This window comes from Rhinoderma darwinii, chromosome 8, assembly GCF_050947455.1.
Source record: "Rhinoderma darwinii isolate aRhiDar2 chromosome 8, aRhiDar2.hap1, whole genome shotgun sequence".
NCBI lineage: Eukaryota > Metazoa > Chordata > Amphibia > Anura > Rhinodermatidae > Rhinoderma > Rhinoderma darwinii.
Window position 1 is genome coordinate 65,936,116 of NC_134694.1, and position 22,719 is coordinate 65,958,834.

General features: G+C 43.3%; 1 protein-coding gene across 2 annotated transcripts in view; it reads right to left on the minus strand.

Moving 5' to 3' along the window:
* MED12 (mediator complex subunit 12) overlaps positions 1–22,719 on the minus strand; it is a 155,821-nt gene that overhangs the window by 61,989 nt on the left and 71,113 nt on the right. For both annotated transcript variants that reach the window (XM_075835691.1, XM_075835690.1), the window contains exons 24-27: positions 9,254–9,355; positions 9,057–9,170; positions 6,808–6,971; positions 6,507–6,686 (exon numbers count right to left, since the gene is read on the minus strand). In XM_075835691.1, coding sequence (XP_075691806.1) covers positions 6,507–6,686; positions 6,808–6,971; positions 9,057–9,170; positions 9,254–9,355 — 560 coding nt within the window. The remainder of the gene's footprint in view (positions 1–6,506; positions 6,687–6,807; positions 6,972–9,056; positions 9,171–9,253; positions 9,356–22,719) is intronic.

A 22,719-nucleotide genomic window follows, 5' to 3' on the forward strand; every position in this document is an offset into this window, starting at 1 on the left:
AAAGGTTCCACATAATTTTTCTTATATGCTTAATATTGCCAGGATGTATACCTGACCAAGATATAGTCGGTTATTCCCCATTCTAATATTTATACCCCAAGTGTCTGCCCTACCTATGGTTCTTGGTGGTGACATTTCTGGGTTATTTTCCTCAGTTACTTTGTTATGTTTGATAGTTGTTCATGTGTGTCTATGCCACTGACTGATTACTTTGTCCATACATTTTTCTGCTCATCCATTGTCTGCTGTTGTACTGTCCAGGACTGGCACTTGCTCCTCTCTGATGTATTGTTCTTACAGTTAGTATGGCAATGTCTTTAAACGGTATCTCATGGAATGTGCGTGGTTTTGGGACTGTATCTAAGCTGGCCTCGGTGTTCACTCATATTAGGTGATCCAGCCCCCACCTAATCTGTTTACAGGAGACTCCCCTCACAAGTGAAAGATCTAATTATCTCAAGAAACCTTGGATACAATGGGCGTGCCACTCCTTTCATACTTCTTATTCTAGAGGGGTTTTCCTACTGATACATCGCACTGTAGGATGGAATCCTATACAGACGCGCAGAGACCCAGCCGGCCGTTTCGTTTTGTTTATGCTGAAATAGACACTAAGCCATATGTTATTCTCTGTATATATAATCCACCGCAGGCTAATACCTCCGCCCTTCAAGCAGCTATTGCACCTCAGTTTCCTACCTCTTATCTTTTGTGCATGGGCGATTTTAATCAAGTAATGTCCCCGACTATGGACCGTTTCTCACAAGATCCCACCCGTAATTTAATACCCCCTACTCCCTTGTGTGTCAGCTGATAGAAGGTGTGGGCTGGATTGATCTATGGAGACATTTTCATCCACAGGTTTTGGAATACACTTGTCATTCTTCTGGGAGACTGACTCTTTCCAGGATTGATTGTTTTTGGTTCTCCTGCCTTGTCTCTTTAGGTGTCCTCCATATCACACTCTTCCATGGGGATCTCGGACCACAGTGCGATACTGGTTAGGTTGGAATTTCCTGGACAGCGATTGTTACCTGCTTGGAGGTTGCATCCTTTCTGGTTGACACTTATTGGACCCTCTGATCGCATCCCAGACCAAATTATAAAATTTTTGCAAGTACATGATGCACCTATTTCTCATACCTTGAAGTGGGATACCTTTAACCCCTTAATGACCGGGCCTGAAAAGACCTTAATGACCAGCTCAATTTTTCTGTTTTTGCCTCTCTGCGTTTCAGCAGCCATAACTTTTTTATTTTTTCATTGACGTGGCTGTATGAGGCCTTGTTTTATGCGAGAGAAATAGTATATCTTTTTTCCCACAGTTTGGGGGTAAAAAAAAATTTTTTTGCGGCATGAATATAGGAAAAAGCGATTCTCGGAATTGTTTTTTTTGTTTGTTTTTTATCCCGTTCACGCTTCACGCTAAATAACCCATTCGATTAATTCTTCAGGTTATTACGGTCGTGCAGATACCTAATATGTGTAGGTTTTTTGTTTTTATTTAGTGTAGGGGCAATAAAATGTATTTAATGCAAAATAGACTCTTTTTTGGACTTTTTTTTATTTATTTATTTGTTTTGTTACTTTTTATTTTATTTTAATCCCATCAAGGGATAACTTTATTTTTTACTTGTAATGTATTAGCATACTTCTGTACGCTAATACATTACACTGTGTCACTATGACACAGGCTGCTGATCGGGCAGCACATAGTGTGCCCGAACAGCAGGCACATGGAACAGACAGCCCTGGGGTCCTTTGTAGGTCCCCAGGGCTGACTGCAGAGGGATTCCCCATTGTTTGATTGCATCACTGGAATCCCGGTGATTCGATCAAAGAGGGGAATTCCCTTTGATCTTGCCGCGGTCACGTTCCGCGGTAATCAAAGGGTTAAACAGCTGGGGTCCGAATGTGTGCCGACCCCAGCTGTGTTCAGGAGGCTGCTCTAAGATCAGGAGCTGTTAGTAACAGCTCCTGCTTAGAGGATGAGCGCTCACACGAGCGCTCATCAGCCTAATCTACAGCGACGCCAAAAGACGTCTCTGTAGACTAAGCACCCGCACCGCCTGACGTCAAAAGACAGTGGGCGGTCGGGAAGGTGTTAAGGCTTACTTGCGTGGTTGTTTGCGTTCTACAATCTCTTATATTAAAAAAATCTACGGCTCACTCTGAGAGGGAGGCGGAAGACTGTGTGACATCCGCAGAGTTGCTGTATATTTCTGACCCCACAGACACACACACACACACACACACACACACACACACACACACACACACACACACACACACACACACACACACACACGGCTAGTTGGTTACATTTCACTCGATTATATAAATAGGTGCTTCACCTCAAGACTAAGCGTAAATAGCTTTTTACGCGTCAATATTATTTTGAGATGGGTAATCAATCCAGTCAGTTATTTGCCCACTTAGACACAATAACACCTCTAATTCCATTTTAAAAATTCATGATTTTTATGGTAGTATATTGACGGAGGGGGACGCCATTGCCAGCAGATTTAGAAATTACTATACCGATTTATATAGTTCCACCACTAACCATACCATGACAGAAGTTTGATTGAGTGATCTGACTTTTCCCACCCTCTCCATTGCACATTGCTTGAATCCCCTATTACGATGGTGGAACTTCAGGAGGCTATTCGGGAAATGGCTCTCCATAAAACCCCAGGTTCTGATGGGCTCCCTGTTGAACTTTATAGGAGGTATCAGGAACATATGGGCCCCATGTTGTTAGATACTCTTAACCAGGCTTTACTCACCCACTCACTTCCCTCTACTTTTTATGATGCTTCTATTCTAGTGCTACTGAAGCCAGATAAATGGCCCATTGATTGTGGTTCTTCTAGACCAATTTCCCTAGTTAACGTAGACTATAAAATCCTAGCTAAGATACTGGCAAAACAACAGAATCAAGTTATTCTAACGATTATTCACCCTGATCAAAACTGGATTCATGCCTGGTAAATCTACTACCATAAATATTAAAAGGTGTACAGACATTTATTCAGCTGGGTAGAATGCGTAATTTGCCTTGGGCTGTCGCCTCATTAGATACTATGAAGGCGTTCGACTCTGTTGAGTGGTCCTTTCTTCTGGCCTGCCTTCACCGTTTTGGCTTTGGTCCTAAATTTATCTCATGGATCCAACTGCTTTATAAATCCACTATGGCTAATGTGGTGGTCAATGGCATCCCCTCTGATTATTTTCCTCTTGCACGGTGTACGCGACAGGGATGTCCCCTATACCCGGTTTTATTTGCTATTGCCATTGAAGCTATAGCTATTAGATTGAGATCCACCCCACTGGTAACTGGTGTGCAGTGGGAGGGAGGGACTGCTGTGGTAGGCCTGTACGATGACGATATGGTCTTTCCGCTTGCTAGATACCTTTTCGCAATTTTCTGGGCTGAGGGTTAATTGCACTTAGGGCCATAGTTGCCATATCTAGGCTCATTTGCTACCGATTGCTTTCACTGCATTGCTGACAGCAGCCGGCTGTTTAACTTACAGCACGAGCGTGCTATTAGCGCAGCACACCCTGCTGTTACTCCTGAGCAGCTGGGTGTCAGCTGGGTGTCAGCTCCCACCAGCCGCTACGTTCCTTTTGACCGCTGGTGAACCCACCGTGCGGTCTTATCATTGGGCTCACAGCACCAACGTGCTGTCAGCACAAGCATACCCCGCTGTCATTTTTGAGCGGCTGGGTGTGAACTCTCACCAGCCGCTACGCTCTTTTTGACCGCCGGTGAATTCACCGAGCGGTCCTGTCATTGGTGCACTCACTGGATCAGGGCTGCTGCCTTGCAGGACAGCTCATCCTGAGGGGCTCCTTGATCTCTCAGCACTGGAGGCATCGCTCCGTTCTGAGAACCATTACACTTGCCAAGTCTGACTCCACTGACAGTTGAGTCACACTCTGGCAGAGCTTTGCGTTACCGCCTCTCAGCTGACGCTGAGCGCGGCCACAGCTAGGCAACCCCGGCTGTTCCTGCAGATGTGAAACACAACACGATCAACCTACTGCCTTACATCTACACATACTGCTTTTGACTCATAATAAAATTTATTCTACCTTCTCTAAGTCCTATGTCATTCAGCATGGCGATCACATTGCTATACAATTGACAGCTCTGCAGCCATCACTGTGCCACACGCTCAGGTTTTGGTTCACCTAGATCTTTACCTGGGGGCGTATATAGCAAGGTCACATTCACACTGTGCTGCAGCACAGCCGCATGGTAGTGCTATCGGCCACCATTGCCCTTATATTAGCATAGCTGCAGTCTTAGACTTCAAGCATGGTAGCGCAATAGTGTTCCCCTCACTGAAGCACTGTTGACAGCAACACATTCCATTTATTATCCATATACCATACTTTACTACACATGGCCCACAGGTATGTGAGTTTGGGGGTCACTCACACATACCTTGGTGCACCATTGGACTTTTAGCTCAATTGTTCATTTAATGTATACCAATAAAAGTTAACTCTTAATTACAGATCACATACTTTCTTCCCCCTTTCCCTTCCTCAATTATCTGAAGAGCTCAGCTCTCCTTCTTCCTCTAGCTGAAAATCATCTTCAGCAGAGGAATTGGATAAATCTGGAAGAGGTGGATGGTAGATCCTTCTTTTTCTTTAGGAACTCCCTAACTTCTGCCCTGACGATCTCATTAATGCTTGAAGCCAGATTTGTAGATTCTTCAGTGATGATTTGATCTAAGCAATTCTGGCAAAGTCTTTTATTATAAGAGGCTGCAAGTGTTTTATTATAAACTGTGCATTCTTTGTTACGGGTCTTATCCAGTTTCTTTCTAGGACCCTCCCTGGTCTAAAGATCTATACAAGAGAAGTGGACAGTATTAGCAGAGAGAGAGTGTTGTTTTGTCTTACCCTGTATAAGTCCTGCCTTCTCCTCAAGTACCGGACTGGAGGATCTAGTGACATCAGAGCGGTCAACGAGTCCTGCTGCTTCTCCTGGCGTTTCCATTATGGGAGGAGATGCTGGAGACTAAGGCTCCATATTGTTCAGGCCTAAATAGGCCTTGGATTGGTTGGGGAGGCCCTCTGCTCCAGACGCCTCGAGCCCCTCCGCCCCATTGGGGTAATCGGAACCAACACTTCCTTGAGCGTAGGACGCGTCACTCCGCCGGTAGTGTTGAGTCGCCGCAACCGGAAGTTTCGCACTGAGTGCGCCGGAAGCCGCCAAGGCTGGGCACGCGTACCGGCCCCACCAAGGAACAGAGTATGACCCCTGGAGAACCGCTCTCTCGCCAGAGGAAGGTCTCACCTTGTGGGACCTAAAACCATCTACAGGGAGGGAAGCGATGGATCGGGAGAGGAGGGAGTAACCATCCCCAGACTTAAATTTGCTCCCTCCACAGGAGACCTTCCAGAGCACCCCTAGGGAGAAAAGGTAAGAACCTGCTAGGGGATCTGCAACCAGGGAGAAGTGCTTTTTTTCTTAACCGGAAAATCCCATCCAGAGGACAGGAAACCTGACTGGGTGTGTGGAGAGGTGTCATTTTTTATATCCTCAGGCTTCCTGTCCAGCGAATGGGATGTCTCTCCAGTGGTGCTATCAAAGGTGAAAAGAGTAACCGTACAGCCAGCTGTACAAGCAGAAGCATCTGCATCAGACAGGATTAGCAGTTTGTCTGTAGGTGGGATATATCCTGTAGGAGGAGTTAACACTTAATACTTAGTATCTGCCTCCCAGTGGAAACAGGATAAACCCATAGTGTCTGTATCCCTAGAATACGAACGAGAAGCAGGAATTATTTTGAGTGATCCATTTACGATGCTGGTATGTTAAAATCAAATAACATACATGTTCTCTTTCTTTTAGAAAATGCTACTCGCTACAGAGTAGTTCAAATTCATTTTAAAACCATCTGAATGTGTTATTCTATAAAAAGGAAGACGGCTAGTGATACACTGAGACACTTGCAGGTCATGGTAAATCAATGGCCTCAAATTTTCCTTATGGGGGATAAAAAAAGGGTTGTGGAGAGATTGTGATTATATTGTGACTCAAAAGGTGACAACATGAAGCCCCGCATCGGAGTTTGAAGAAAATTTCTCCTTTTTCTATAAAGAAACAGGTGATTATTTTCTTTTAAAACCAAGGCTTATCATTGGGCCCCATGAGCACAGATATATTCGTGATCCATATGGGGAAACCTCCATATGTTATTAGTACAAGTCCTTTTTATATCCTCTTAAAAGTGGGGGGGGATTGCAACATGCTCCAGCGTATTTCATGTGTTTTAGTGCTTCTAGTGTGGAATAGTGTGACCTATGGCACTCAATATGAACAAAACTGACTACAATATGGTGTACAATACTATTGAAAAAGTATTTTCGAAAAAAAAATAAAGATAAATAATTAGCTTTCATTATCTATTCTAAAAATGTCTTTCAAAACCCAAACTTTTGTTTAGCAGGGATTAGCCGGTATCTGCATTTGACCTTACCTGCAAAATATGTTTGATCCGCTGTCTTTGAGGGTTGTCCCCTTGCTCTGCATCATTTAATCTGTGTGGATAACAAATCAACTGCATGAGACGTTGTGCCTGGGCACTGCTGAGAACAGGGTCCTGAAGATCAATAGAGTCTTCACACAGGGAGCGAACACATCTCTCCCCTACCCATTCCTAAAAAATGAAGGAAGCAACGATGAAAACTCAAGGGATAAAGCATAAAGAGGTCTTGTGATTATTTTTTTACTTCTTAACACAGTGAGCGCATATATGTAGCATGCTGACAAGCATTTACCTGTTGGCAGATGCTGCGTAGAACATATTTAGCATACACATCCAAACTTGCCGTCTCTATGGATACAGACCGCCCACCTGCCCTGTTCGATGCCAATTCTTCATCAGTAATATCTTCAGTACCGGCCGGTAACGAAAAGCCAGAACCTTGCAACTCTGCATCACCTGGAAAACACAATGTTTAGGAGACATTTATGTCCAGCTATTCTTATAGCGCTAACATAACACAGAATGTATCTAGTCCCTGTCCCTATTTCAAAAAGACAACACACAATCATAGAAAACCAATTAACTCAGCAGATGTTGGAACAGAGGGAGGAAACAGGAGCACCCAGAAAAATATTACTGGAACCCAAGGAGAACAAATTTACAGATGGTGCCCGGGTTGGTTAAACTTCAACTCCACAACCAACATCTTTTTTTTAAATCCTTTTTTATTAACAAAATACATTACATACAGCAGATTATTTCCACGTTGCGATATACAAAAAGGCACCCAAGGCACACAGGAATGAATATCAATACACACATATTAACAATCCCCAATGTAGGACCATATCCATTTAGGCTGTGCATAATAATGCAACCTTTCAGCCTCTCCAAGCACGACTTGTAAAAGATAGAGCCCCATGGATCATCAAGAAGATGAGAATGCTAACCCAACCACAACATTCTACTCCACACCAGGGCAGCCAAGCCTGAACAATCATTCCATTTGCAAACCCTGCATCTCAACTTTGTTAGGTACACCCCTCATAAAATAGTAGTGTTCCAACAAAATAATCGAATTTATGGAGTCAATTACCTCCGTAGTCCCAGGGGGACACGCCTGTATACATTATTTGACTATAATTTTACAAGCTTGCCGTTTCAAAACACATCTAGGACATTTTGCATCACTTCTCAAGCCCATTCTCCTGTAAACCCTATGTATTAAAAATAACTGACCTACGCCGATATGCTGAGCCACAATTAATGGACAAAACCCCTGGAAAAGCCACCACGTCCACTGACACATACTTAAGAAAGTGTACCTACATCTTCTTAGGCTAATAGGGTCCAAAGAGTCACCTAGGTGTTCAGATAGGAGCCACCTATAAACCATAGAAGGAAGACCCATAGTTGTAGCAGTCCTAACCACATGTTCTAAGATCCCTGAAGAGCTAATGCTCAAATCTACTGTCCATAACTGCGTTCAGGCAGCATGCCTTACCTGCAGATACCTGTAAAATTAGTTATGGGGGGCCAAATTCTTCCTCCAGTTGTGGGAAGGATTTAAATTGGCCATCTAGATAGAGTTGGAATACATACATAAAGAGGCTCTGTCACCACATTATAAGTGCCCTATCTCCTACATAAGGAGATATGTAATGTAGGTAAGAGCAATGGTTTTTATTTAGAAAAACAAAATCGATTTTTACCACGTTATTAGCAATTTTAGCTTTATGCTAATTAGTTTCTTAATGCCCAACTGGGTGTGTTTTTAATTTAGACCAAGTGGGCTTTGTACAGAGGAGTGTATGATGAAGACCAATCAGCGTCATACACTTCTCTTCATTCATTTACTCGGCACATAGTGACACTGCGTTGTTCACGCTGTGCTGTCTTATACTTACACATTAACGTTTCTGAAGTGTCTTGATAGTGAATAGACATTCCTTCCAGACAGTACGGGATGTCTATTCACAATCCCGACACTTCGGTAACGTTTGTGTGGGACTTACAGCACAGCAAGCATAATCTCGCTGTAACCTGTCATTTACAGCGTGATCCTGTGAGATTACGCTTGCTCTGCTATAAGTCCCACACAAACATTACCGAAGTGTCGGGATTGTGAAAAGACATCCCGTCCTTTAACCTTTAACTTCCGGGAGAGAGTCAGTACGCCGCCATGAACATTAGATGGGCGGCAGGTCACGCCGAAATCAGCAGGTTCGAGGTTCGGCCGGCATACATCTAATGTGCATGGCCACCTTAGACCTAAAAGGAATAGGGTGCAGAATTGGTCATCACTTCAGAACGCAGAGGTAGTCGTATCCAAAAGGAAACCAGACAAACAGAAGGAAAGTAATAAGCCCATTAAGGAAAACGCTGGGAAAAACAAAAGGGAGATATTTGCATATCATCATAACTCTGCATCAGGGACAATATGAAATAGGATTGCTGAGATGGGAATACCCCTTTAACATTACGAGAAAAATTAACAAAACAAATCAAAATAAAAAGACACGAGTAGGGAATACAACTGACCCAACATAAATATTGCCTTAAGCACAGCGAAAAGTGCTCCTGGTACTATGCGATTTTGAGATGCTGCTAGAAGATGGCGGTCACAAGAAGAACGAATTCCAAATGTTGCTTTATCTAAATAAAAAAAAATTATAACAATAAGTTTTTTTTAGTCTTCCATCAACTAATTACTAACCATTTAAACTCAAAAAACTTACTGCCATCTGGTTCATATGGATTCAGCTGAGGAGTTCTAAACAGATGAAGCAAAATACGGCAAGTGAGACGTGCTCCAGATTCAGAATCCTGCTCACTACATGCTGTAAAGGAAACCATATCAGATGTAATATTAACAAACAGAATGGACAACAGATGAAGTGGAAAGCAAATACATCTTAATACAATATGTTCAGAAATAAACTAAAATGTTTTATGGACAGCATCATCCATAACAAGTACAAACAATGGTAAAAAGTAATTAAGCCGATACGTAATCACACACAACACCTTTTATCAAATTCTCAATTTGCTGCACTTCCCACATAATGCACAATATTGCAAAGAACTATTGTAAGTGTACAGTCTCTCTATGCAGAACTTGGGCCAGAATTCGCTTTAACAAATCAAATACATTGAGTAAAAGTAGTAATACATTAAAGGGCAAAATTCTCATTTTATAAAGTAATAGCGTATTGCTAGGATATGCAATCACTTTACGATTGGTAGAGGTTCTGACCTCTCTGATCCCATCGATGCTGAAGTTTGGCCTCCACAGATCATAAAGTGATGGCATATCCTAGTGATATTCCACCACTTTATAAGAAGAAAGTTCATCTCTAAAGGAAGACTTAAGTGCTGAGAGCTGGAGTAAAAAGAAGAAACATGACTTTCCTATATATACACACAAATTTAGGTCTTTGGGGTTTTACTTCATGGAGAGCAGTCCTGTCTGGTTTCCTTACAAACCCCCAAAAAACTTGGAACTGTCCCCAGTAGCCAGTTTTAGAAAGATGGCCCTTAATTCCAGGACACGGATCTGCAGCAGAGCTTCATCTTGCAACCATGTGCCCTAAACTGTGCAAAGTCCAAAATACCACGCTCCCAGCCAGGGAGGGTGGCATCCGTCAAGATGATCAGCCACTAAAGGGGCAGGAATGACCGGCCCTGAAAGATGTTTGGAGGCTTCCCACAAGAGAAAATCCTGACTAACCCGTGGGGGCAGGAGGATGGACTTTTTCAGGGACTCCTGAGATAAGGGGTGGCCTCGAATGCAGACACCATCTTGCCCAGCACTCACATGTAAAAGCAAATAGAACAGAAAGAATTCTGGTGAAGAAGAGTCATCCCAGCCTTGATGGCATGGATCTTTTCCACCAGTCGGAGAACCCTGATCGTCCTAGTGTCGAAAATAATGTCCATTTACTCCATGCACTGGGCTGGCACTAGAGACTATTTCTCTTTGTTGATGATCCATCCGAATCTCTTCAAGGTGCCCAGGGTAATCCTGAGACTGGAAAGATTGTCCTCTCTGGATGTGGATTTTACCAAGAGGTTGTTCAGGTAAGGAATAACAGCGACTCCCCTGGCGCGGTGAAGTGCCATGAAAGTCACCAGGACCTTGGTGAAGAACCCCGGGAGCAGCAACGGGCCTGATTGGGAGAGCAACAAGCTGGAAATATTCAGAACCGACAGGGAAGAAAACGCTGGTGGGCCCTTGCAATAGGTATGTGGAGGCCGATATCGCGGCTGTTCATGGAGGAAAGGTACTCGCCCTGTTCCAACAAGGCAACCTCTGACTGCATGCACTCTATGTGGACACTTCGAGCACGTACAAAGCAATTTAACTTCTTCAGGTTCATTATGGGGACCCTGAAGAGGTTCGAGTAGAATCCTTGGAAATGTTCTGATTGTGAAACAGGGATGATCACTTCCTGAAGGAGAAGAGCGTGAACAGCCTGGAATAAAGCGGAAGTGCACTCTGGGGCACAAGCGGAGGGTCAGCCTCTTTTTTTTTTTTTTTTTTTTTTTTTTTTTAAAAAGGTACATTTTACTAAGACCTCCAAAAAACAAAAAAGGTACACATATTACATAGTACAGCTGTGATGTGCGAAACGTTTTACAGGAGCAGAGATCAAATTGCAGAGACAAGGAAATAAAGTGGCAGGAGATATAGTCATGATGAGCCATATAAAACAAAGTATTAAAAAAAATATATTATTAAAAATGCAGATTAATAGAATCAAGAAATGAGCGCAGTCCACAACAAAACTCATGATGGATAGAACAAAGCAAGACACAGAGGGCCCCATTCACATGAGTAATTTCTAAATTAGGAGAAAAGATCACTAAGGGCTAAAGACTAGTGTGCGGGTTAGCTATCCTGGACTTCCATACCGTGGAGAATTTATCTGGGCATCCCCTAGCCTCATAGGTAACTTTAAAACGGCGTAGATTAGAGTGAACTATAGAAATCCACGCTTGTAGCATAGGAAGTTTGGGATGCTTCCAGTGAATGAGAATAGTCTTTTTTGAATATAATAAAAGAATCAGAAGTGACCTGTAAGCCACAGAGTGCATAAGTCCCTCATCCAAGAGCGGGTCCACAATTCTCAAGAGGCCTGTCTTAAGATCAATATATTCCATAACGTCTATGCAGAAGCCGGTGATGACCGGACAGTCCCAAAACATTTGTAAAAAAAAGAGCCATCTGCTCCAGACCAACGAGGGCAAGTTGGAGAGGAAGCTTTCCCGCTTCTAAACAATTTAACAGGAGTGTAATAGATTTGATGACAATTTTTTACCTGGATAAGACTGTCCCTGGCTGATATGAGAGGGCTATTCAAGGAGGCTTATATTTTCTCGTGCTCGTCGGAGATAATTTGGGACCATCGGTCCAAAGCCTTATTAAGTTTGTTAGAGTTGACACTTAATAGCTGCTTATTTAAAAATAAAAAATAAAAAAAAATAAAAAAAAGGACCAGGGCTTAATCAATGTGTCCTGAATTGCCCAATCCTCCAAAGGGGAGGTACACAGTCTGATCTTATAGCCAGCAAATTGTGACCATAAAGCATGTCTAAGTTGAAAGCACCTAAATCTAATGTGGGAAGAACCTGGTGTTTAGAGCTGATGTAAAGGTGGCTACCTTGTTTTCCACGACATCTCCCAAAGTCAAAATACCTAGAGCTGCCCATACAGCAGGATCAGGGATCCTACGTACAGGTGACAGTAGTGGATTATACCACAACGGCGCGGCAGGCAACCAAATCCCCTCCACATTGCAGAACAACATCAGGAACCTCTGCCATACCTTTAGACTAGTTTGCATTGAAGTAGAGTAAGTGACCAGGTGGGGGAGAAAAGAGTTCATCAGGGCCATATAAGAACCCAGGAGCAAGGCCTCAAGATCTGTAGAAGGGTATGTATGTCCATGGGTAAACCACCACCAAACAAATACCAGCTGCCTTACTAGAAAATATAAGTAGAAATTTGGTGGGCCAAACCGCCTTTCTCAATAGGTAGTTGTAAAGTACTGAGTGCAAGCCGAGGAGGCCCACAAATGCAGAAAAAGGTTCTAACATCCGTATATATTGGAGTACAAAGAGAGGCAACCACATAGGGGAGTTAAGAAAAAGGTATAAAAACTTGGGGAGAGATTTCATTTTAAAAATCTTTATGCGACCCTACACTGTAAGAGGAAGGGGTTTCCATCTTTCAAAATCAACTTTGAGGCTTTTAACCAGAGGAGATATAGTATTAAGTTATGAAACTATCCACATCAGCACCAATACCACTCCCAGGTATGTAATTATATCTGCCCATTGTAAAGGAGGGAGAACTCAGACAGCCTTGGTAGCACCAGCCAACGCCAGAACTAGGGACTTGAGCCTGTTAACACGCAATCCAGAGTAGGAAGCAAATAGGTTAAATAAAGCCAGTACTGCTTGCAAGGAGGGTCCAGGGTCATTGAGGAATAGAAGTGTATCATCAGCATACATAGAGACACGTTTCTCTTGACCTCCTAGAAGGAAATCTTTTACAACAGTAGAGCGACGTATGGCTATAGCCAAAGGTTCTATGGCCAAGGAAAAAAGGGAAGATGGAAAGTCCCTGCCTAGTATCAAAGCTCAGAGAAAATGGGAAGGAGATGTGGCAATTGGTGCAGACCATGACTATGGGTTGGGAACCGAGAAACCGTATCCATTGAATAAACTTAGGACCAAAGCCAAATCTATGTAACACAGACCAGAGATCTGGCCATTCCACCGAATCAAAGGCTTTCTCCAAATCTAATGAGGTACTCTGGTACCAGAATTAGTATGAGCGGAAGATTAATCAGCAAACAATCTGCATAAATTGATATCAGTAGCTTTACTTGTCATAAAGCCCGATTGATCAATATGGAAAATAATTTTTTGCAAATACATTCCAAAAGGTATTTTTATCCCTAATATGCATTTCATGAAAAAAAATTTTTTTTTTAAATATTACCTATTCACACTGGGACCGCCACCAATCCCGAGAACAGGCTTATCTGGCAAATCTTGGCCCCACTAATTCCGTCGAAGAGCTCAGTGATTAGTGGCAAGGGGTATATTCGATTGACCAGCGGGATCCAAGACCTGACCAAACCGTCACGGCTATGGTGTATGTGGACCGACTGGGGCGCTCCGTCGTAGTGGAGTAGCAGCTGGTCAAACAAAACTCCATTCACTTTCTATAGGGCTGCCCATGGCCAAGCACGCACAATAACGCTCCATTCATATGGGGGGCACACAGGGACAGCCAGGTAAGCCCATTCTGAGAATCCCAGCAGGTCCCAGTGATCCGATATGTATCCCCTATCCCGTGCATAGGGGTTAAATATAGATTATGGAAAAATGCCAGGCAGTCCACCACAGAGGCCATTATCCGGGAAGGGGGATCCCATGCATTCGCATGGTATACCTCACATAAAGCTGAGCCGATCCAAGAGGATACGGTTGCTTTGAAATCTGGCATACTTGTACATCATACCTCCGAGATGGCACGGAGTCAGCCTGATCAACCTGAAGGAAAAAGGTGACCGAAAGATAGACAGAAGACTGCGCGGCATCCAAATGGAGGATGGACTGCTTTCCCTGGATGAGAGGAATAGAAAGGAGGGTAACCCAACTCATAATGAGGGGGGAGGTGGAGACGACTTGCAGGAGAAAGGAAGGCACCACAAGCAGAACACGCTAACCCTGGATAAAGATTAAAAAAGGGTGGAGGGACATGAAAGAGCTGTCAGGTCACGCGGTATCGAAGAAAACACCACATGTGAAACCATCTGAAGGACTAGACATGGGGGTAGAAGCTAGATAGGCAGGGACCAGACCCACATCCAGACCAGACAGCATATAAGAAAGGAGAGCAAGGAGAGTAAGAGACTCTGTGAAAGATCCTTGATGAGGATGTCATCCAGGTATGGGAAGTAGATAACAGACAGGGGCAGTAGAAGGGCCATGACGGCTGCTATGCTGTAGAGTAGAGGGGGATGTAAATGTGTAAGTCCGCATCTTGTATGTCAATACACGACACAAACTTGTTCGGCTCCATAGAGGAGATGAGAGAGGGGGGAACAAACAGGTCTGATAAGACTAAGGACAGAACAGGACTATGAAGCTAGGATGGTCTGGTAGTGAGCGTAGAGCTCAGCAGAAACTGGAGCAAGAGAGGGAGAAAGGGACTGGAAGAATTGGTGGCAAGGGATAGATGAAAATTCTATCCAGTATCCAGCAGTGTCAACATCCCTGACCCAAGCGTCCTCCAGCAAAGGAAGTAGTACCTCCTGAAAGATGTGGAGATGGGAAAAGAGAACTATTGGCGCTGGTGGCCTCCCAAATAATCGCATCAAGTCTGGTGTAGAATAGACTGGTTTCAGTAAAAGGAAGGCCAGTCAGATACTTCACAGACATCTATAAAATGCCACAATGTTCTCAGCGACTTAAGAAGAGCATCTGGCTGATTTCAAAGGTGCTGAAGAAGGTTATATGCCAGCGAGGGCAATTTAAATAGCCAAAATACGCTATAAGTCTTCTACCGGAGTCCCAGTCATGCCTCCATGCTTGAGTTGTGTGGCCCATGTGGGAACTACCTTGGAGATCCAAGTGGGTGCAAAATCTGAGCAGAGAGCTGAAACAGCCGCTTCAAAGGAGTATTGTGGTGAGAAACTCAATGCCCCTTTTGCAGTATGCACCATTATAAGGGTAGTAGATTTAGAGAGCGGTACAGCAGAGGGTCCACAGTTGTTAAAGACATCCATTTACACAACATGTCAGCAGGGAAAGGATAAAGGATGTCCAAGCATCGGGATATTCAAAACGCTTGCTAGGGTGCTTCCCTTGTCTGGTTAGGAGTCGGACCACAGAAAACTCAGGATGTTTGGGGAAGGATTAAGGCGCTGAAGGAAACCTTATGAGGAATCAGCTTAGGCATCCTTCATTGGATTAAGGCTATCCCTAGGTCTCCCATCATAAGGCTGGATTCACAAGAGCGTGTGCGTTTTGCGCGCGCAAAAAAACGCGGCGTTTCCGGTGAGCAAAAGGTCCATAACAGCTGTCAGCAGCATATGATGCGTGGCTGCGTGATTTTTGCGCAGCCGCCATCATTATGACACTCTGTTTTTATGTTTGTAAACAGAAAAGCACGTGGTGCTTTTCGGTTTTCATTCATAGTTTTGACTACTGAAGTGCGTCGTGTGCAGTGCCCGGTTTTCACGCACCCATTGACTTCAATAGGTGCGTGATGCACGAAAAACGGGCAAATTCAGGACATTTCGTGAGTTTTACGCAGTGGACATACAGTGCGTGAAAATCACCGACAGTCTGAACGGCCCCATTGACTAACATAGGTCCGCGCGTAGCACGGACGTTTTGTACGTTCGTCTGAATAAGCCCTTAAAGTGTGTTCAGGGTCTGATTCAGGATCAAAATTCAAAAAGGAAGGAGGATCGCCTTAGCCTGTAAAAGAGGGACAAACTGATGAGGGAACCTGAGAGGTGGTCAGGCCACTAGGCGACCTTGAGGTAGGTTTACGTGACCTGCCACGCTAGGAGTTCCTTCCAAGTTGCCCAGACTCACCCTAGGAGGTAGACAGAGAGCCAGGGATGGCCCCATAGCCACAACAAAGGATCGAGAAAAAATGTACGCTCTATAACAAATTGTGACAGGGTACATCTGGAGGTGGGACAGTGCAACCCTGGGTGGAGGGGGATTATCCTGACTGTGACCATTCTCCTGGTAACCTAGACCTCGTAGTGACCAGGAGAGAATACCTAAACCAACTTAGATAGGAAAAAATGTCCATTCAGAAGGGGGACCTCCTTAACCCTGGTTAAAGGGAGGTTTTATAGTTGTCTGCGGGTGATTGTGGGAGAAGACCCTGTCCATCTCTGGGTCTGGACATATTAAAGCTAAAAGGAAAATAGCCCAATGAGTAGAGTTAGTGCTAGCCCACAGTAGAATGTTATTCTGGAGAGCAGGACCTGGAGGTTCTTGTGCTCCCAATGTGTGAGGAGGAGGGTTACATAGCCCATGAGGTTAAACCCATTGTTTAGGGAAAATGTAAGAGAGGAAAGCAAGTCCTCCAACGCTAGAACACAAAATCATGGACCAAATTAGCAGTTCCCGACTGGGCCAGATATGAAAAGGAAGGACCCTGCAGAAGTGTTGGAGAGGCTTGCCTCTTAGACAATTAAAGGGGTATGCTGGCGGAGGGCACGGGTAGCTATGGGTCCATATATTAGCTTCCATCATAGTGTCTAAAAATGAGGGGGCAAAATAAAGGGCTAGTAAAGGCAGCCCAGAGAGCTTTAGTGAGCCATCGAGTGACTGCAGCCTTGTTCAGGGACTAGGCCACAAGGAACCAGGGCCTAAATTAGTCAGCCCTTCACAGAAGGTGGAAGGCTGCCACTGTCAGAGTGTGGCCGGGCCAAAAAGAAGGAGGGGGAGGAGGAGGCGGCTTGCTAGACAGTCCCTCTCCCTAGGTCTCGCTAACTAGATCTAGCAGGGTGCTGGACCTGTGGGCCATTCTGGCATTGTAGTCTTTAAGCTGGTCTTAAACCCTGAATGCAGCATGCAACACTCTGGTAGGCGGGAGGGCAGGGCCATTGGAACCGACTGTCTCCACCACTGCCAGTAAACAGGGCAGCGAGAATTGACCTGTTCCCATTGTAGTCCAGTCGTCAGCAAGAAAGTGGAGACAGTGTGACTTCCACATCTTGTGGATGGAGTAGTAAAGGGAGCCCCTGCCCACCTTGTTTCCCCCAATCCTAGAAGGCAAAAGCTAAGTAAAACTAAAACTAAACACTGTCTGTCTCTGCCTCCTACTGACACCAAGCTAAAAATTATAAGCTCAGTGCCTGTAGGCTGGGTATAAGCTGTATAGGAGAAGTCAAAGTTTTATTTTAGTGTCACGCACCCGCCTAGTGGTAGCAGACTATACCCATGGTTTCTGGTGTTCCCCCAATGATACATCCAAGAAAATTTGACCCAATGATCCTTTGTATAAAAGGGACTACAGCGCTAGTTAAAGAGGCTCTGTCATCACACTATAAGTGCCCTATCTTCTACATATGACTTGACAGTGAATAGACATCGCTTCCAGCCAGGACGGGATGTCTATTCACAATCCAGACACTTCGGTAACGTTTGTGTGGGACTTACAGCACAGCAAGTGTGAGCGAGATCACGCTTACTGTGCTGTAAGTCCCACACAAACGTTACCGAAGTGTCTGGATTGTGAATAGATATCCCGTCCTAGCTGGAAGCGATGTCTATTTACTGTCAAGACACTTCAGTAACGTGAATGTGTGAGTGACAGCACATAGTGAACAACGCAGGATCACTATGTGCTGATTACATGAATGGAGAGAAGTGTATGATGCTGATTGGTCAGCGTCATGCACTTCTCTCCACAACAACCACTCAAAAAGTAAAAACACGCCCAGTTGTCTATTAAGAAAGTCATTAGCATAAATCTAAAATAGGTCATAACTTGGTCAAAATTAATCGTTTTTCTAAATGAAAAAACACTGCTGTGTTTTTGTAGAAGATAGGGCACTTATAATGTGGTGACAGAGCCTCTTTAAGCAAATCAGCTTTGTTACAGATTTTCACTTCTAGCCACCCACTGCGTAGGGCAGTGGTTCCCAACCGGGGTGCCGCGGAACTCCGCTCATCCACTGCAAAAAAGATAAAAAAATATATACGAGTATACTGCTACGAGTACCGCCCACCACTTCCCACTAGAAGCCTGACAGAGGGAGAGGAGCCATTAACGCTGGGCAGGGTAAGTATTTTTTTTCTTTACTTTGTTAGCAGTTGTGTGAGAAATGGAGCCACAATGCCGGAAGTTGTAGTCCTCTCCTCTTATACCTCCTCCCTGTAATGTCCTCTGATATCCCATAATAACGTCCTGGACAAGCTGGAAGTAGTAGTTCTCTCCTCTAACTCCTCCTCCTGTGAACTTTCTCTGATATCATAACATCCTGGACATGCTGGGAGTTGTAGTTCTCTCTTATATCTCCTCCCTGTAATGTCCATTGACATCACATAATAGCCTGGTCATGCTGGGAGTTGTTGTTCTTAAACCTCCTTATTTATTCCTTCCCCAGGAGTAAGCACACTTTCTCTCTGTGATGGTCACTTTACTAGAGGGGCAGACGGTCATTTTATCAGGGGGGGGCTGAGGCTGATGGTGGCTTTACTGGAGGGGGTTGATGGTCATTTTACTGGGGGGGGGGGACAGAGGCTGATGGTGACTTTACTGGGGGGGGCTGAGGCTGATTGTCACTTTACTGGGGGGGGGGGGCTTATGGTCTCTTTACTGAGGGGTCATTTTACTGTGAGTGGGGGGCTGATGGTAATTTTACTGTGAGTGGGGGGCTGATGGTAATTACCGTGAGTGGGGGGCTGATGGTCATTACCGTGAGTGGGGGGCTGATGGTCATTACCGTGAGTGGGGGGCTGATGGTCATTACCGTGAGTGGGGGGCTGATGGTCATTACCGTGAGTGGGGGGGTTGATGGTCATTACTGTGAGTCAGGGGCTGATGGTGTTTGAGTGGTTTCCGCCTCTGACCTCCCATTTAAATTAATAGGAGGCAGAAAAAACCTGCGGCGCTCGTTTGGTGCTTTTTTGTCTGCGGTTTTTGCATTCGCTTCAACGGCTAAAAAAAATGTGGGCACAAAACACAGCAAAAAAAATAAATAAAACGCAGTAAATTCAAAATCTGCCTCAAAATTCCTAAATGAATTTGGAGGCAGATTTTTAGTTTCTGCCTTAAAATTTTTTTGTGTGAACATACCCTAAAAGTGTAGTGCTGTTTTTTAGCCATTTTTTTGTCGTTTTGTAAACAATTTTTGGTAGGGGTGCCCTGAGAATTTTTTTTTTTTTTCCTGAGGTGCCTCGAGCCTGAAAAGGTTGGGAAACTCTGGTGTAGGGAATAATAACTACTACGTCTAGAGTAAAGTTGGTTGCTTCATCATCAAAGAAAGTTTTTTTTTACAAGAAGCAATAATAGCAGCAAAATATTATTATTCAGTCATATGTACTAGATAAATGGAGATGGGTTGATCCAGGATCTGGATCGGCAGGCGTTCCAGAGATCGAATCCCTACAGATCATAATGTTATGGCTCATCCTAGTGATCTGCCATAAAATTAAATGGGGTATTCTCATCATTGGTGTAGAAAAACTTGTGTAAAAGTGATACTGTAGAAGGTGGAGTGTGACATTTATTACAGATCCCATGCAAATAAAAAACACATGGGAATACATTGCATATGTCACTCCATTGAATTTCATTCTAAAAAATGATGTTTTGAAATAACTTTCCAAGTGTAAAATAAAGTGTAAAGCCCTAAGTTGTTTTTTTTTTTTAACCCCTTCAGGACTGAGCCTGTTTTGGCCTTGTGGACGCGGGCAATTTTTTCAAATCTGACATGTGTCACTTTATGTGGTAATAACTTGGGAATGCTTTTACCTATCCAAGCGATTCTGAGATTGTTTTCTCGGGACATATTGTACTGTATGTCAGTGGAAAAATGTGATGAATAAATTCAGTATTTGTTTGTGAAAGGGAAGGTGTCATGAAAAATTTTTTTTTATATATATGTTATTGCTTTTATTATGTCATTCAAGTAAATTTTATTTGTATTTTACTTTTTTCTTTCTTTTACTTCTCTATGGGGGCTGCCATTTTTTTTTTCATCTCTGTATGTGTCGATTAACGACACATACAGAGATGGAATACGGCACATACATCCCCATAGAGAATGCGAACGGGAGCCGTTCCATTCACTATAGTTTACACCGTCTGTTTGTGAACGGCGCATGCGCCGCTCCCACACAGTCCAAAAGGAAAGTCTTTGGCAGAGCGACATCCGGCGCCATTTTCATGTGGACCGGAAGCCGCGGCCGGACAGTAAGAGGACTACTTCCGGTCACGGCTTCCGTCCATATGTTCAGAAGCAAGGACTAGGAGCTGAGGGAGCGGCAGCAGGAGCAGGTAAGTTATGTTTGTGTATGTGATGTGTGTGTTTGTTCGTGTTATACTGTGTGATTACCACTGTATGTAAGCCTACTACACTGTGCATTCGCTCAAAAAATGGCAGCACACAGTGTAGGAGGTTTGGACATTCAACCCTCTCCTTTCCCCTGGCACTAGCCAGGATAAAGGAGGGGGGATTGTTTGAGTACACTAGAGCGAGTGTGTCTTCTCCAATTTTGCAGCATAAAGCAATGAGGTTGCTTTACCACATGCCAATGCTGCAATTTTGGGAATTGCTTCCTCTAGTGACCAGCACATGGAAATGTTATAAATTAGAATCTAATTTATAATATTTCCTGACTTGTAAAAAAATTAAACCAATGTGTAATCATGTATATACTAACAGTTTAACTAAAAAAAAAAAAAAAAACATTTCTAGCGACACATTCCCTTTAAATGTATCTGCTTGTAAGACAGACCGTAATACCACACACAATGGTTACGAATTAACACTTCCCTTATGTCTACTTTATGTTGGCATCGTTTTTTGAACATCCTTTTATTTTTCTGGGACGTTACAAGGCTTGGAACTTTAGCAGCAAGTTCTCACATTTTCAAGAAAATTTCCAAAACCTATTTTTATAGGTACCAGTTCGATTCTGAAGTGGCTTTTAGGGCCTTATATATTAGAAACCCCCATAAGTCACCTAATTTTAAAAACTGCACCTCCCAAAGTATTCAATACAGAATTTAGAAAGTTTCTTAACCCTTTAGGTGTTTCACAGGAATTAAAGCAAAATAGAGGGGAAATGTACAATTTATTTTTTTTTGTCGGAAAATCCATTTTTTCTGTAACACAAAAGGTTTTACCAGAGAAACGCAACTAGATATTTATTGCCCAGATTCTGCAGTTTTTAGAAATATCCCACATGTGGCACTAGTGTGGTAATGGACTGAAGCACCGGCCTCCGAAGCAAACGAGCACCTAGAGGATTTTGGGGCCTCCATTTTATTAGAATATATTTTAGGCACCATGTCAGGTTTGAAGAGGTCTTGTGGTGCCAAAACAGTGGAAACACCCCAAAAAATACACCATTTGGAAAACTACACCCCTCAAAGAATTCATCACGGGGTATAGTGAGCATTTTAACCCAAAAGGGTTTTTTGCTGAATTTAGTGGAATTAGTCCGTAAAAATGAAAATCTAAATTTTTTCCAATAAAACTTAGAAATCATCAATTTTTACAAGGAATAAAGAAAAAGCGCCCCAAGATTTGTAAAGCAATTTCTCCTGATTACGGCAATACCCCATATGTGGTAATAAACGGCTGTTTAGACACCCAGCGGGGCTCAGAAGGGAAGGAGCGCAATTTGGCTTTTGGAGCTCAAGTTTACTAAATTGGTTTCAGGTGTGATGTCGCATTTGCAAAGCCCCTGAGGGACCAAAACAGTGGACACCCCGCAGAAGTGACCCGATTTGGGAAACTACAGCCATAAAAAGAGTTTGTCTAGGGGTATAGTGAGCATTTTGATCCCATAGGTTTTTTGCTGAATTTAGTGTAATTAGGCCAAAACTTCTATTGTTTTTTATTGTTTTTTGTTACGGCAATCACCGTGCGCTATAAATTACATATTATATTTATTCTGTGGGTCGATGCGATTACGGCAATACCATATGTATTTAGGTTTTTTTTTATGTTTTACAGTGTTTGCACGATAAAATCACGTTTTTTTGTGTCACCATATTCTAAAAGCCACAACTTTTTTTTATTTTTCTATCAGAAAAGCTGTGTGAGGGCTTGTTTTTTGCGGAACAAACTGTAGTTTTTATTGGCTAAATTTTTGTGTAATGCGACTTTTTGATCCCTATTTATGCAATTATTTGGGAGCTGAAGTGACTAAATATAGCGATTCCGGTATAGTTTTTTTTATTATTATTTTTATGGCGGTCACCGTGCGGGATATATTACATTATATTTTTAGGCCGTTACGGACGCGGCAATACCAATTAAGCATTTTTTGTTTTCTAATAACAAAGAACTTTATAAGGGAAAAAGATTTTTACATTTTATTATTTTGACATTTAACTTTTGTAAATTTTTTACTTATGTATTGCAGGGTATTATACCCTGCAGGACCTAATCGCCTTCCATAGATGGCAGACCGGAAGCCT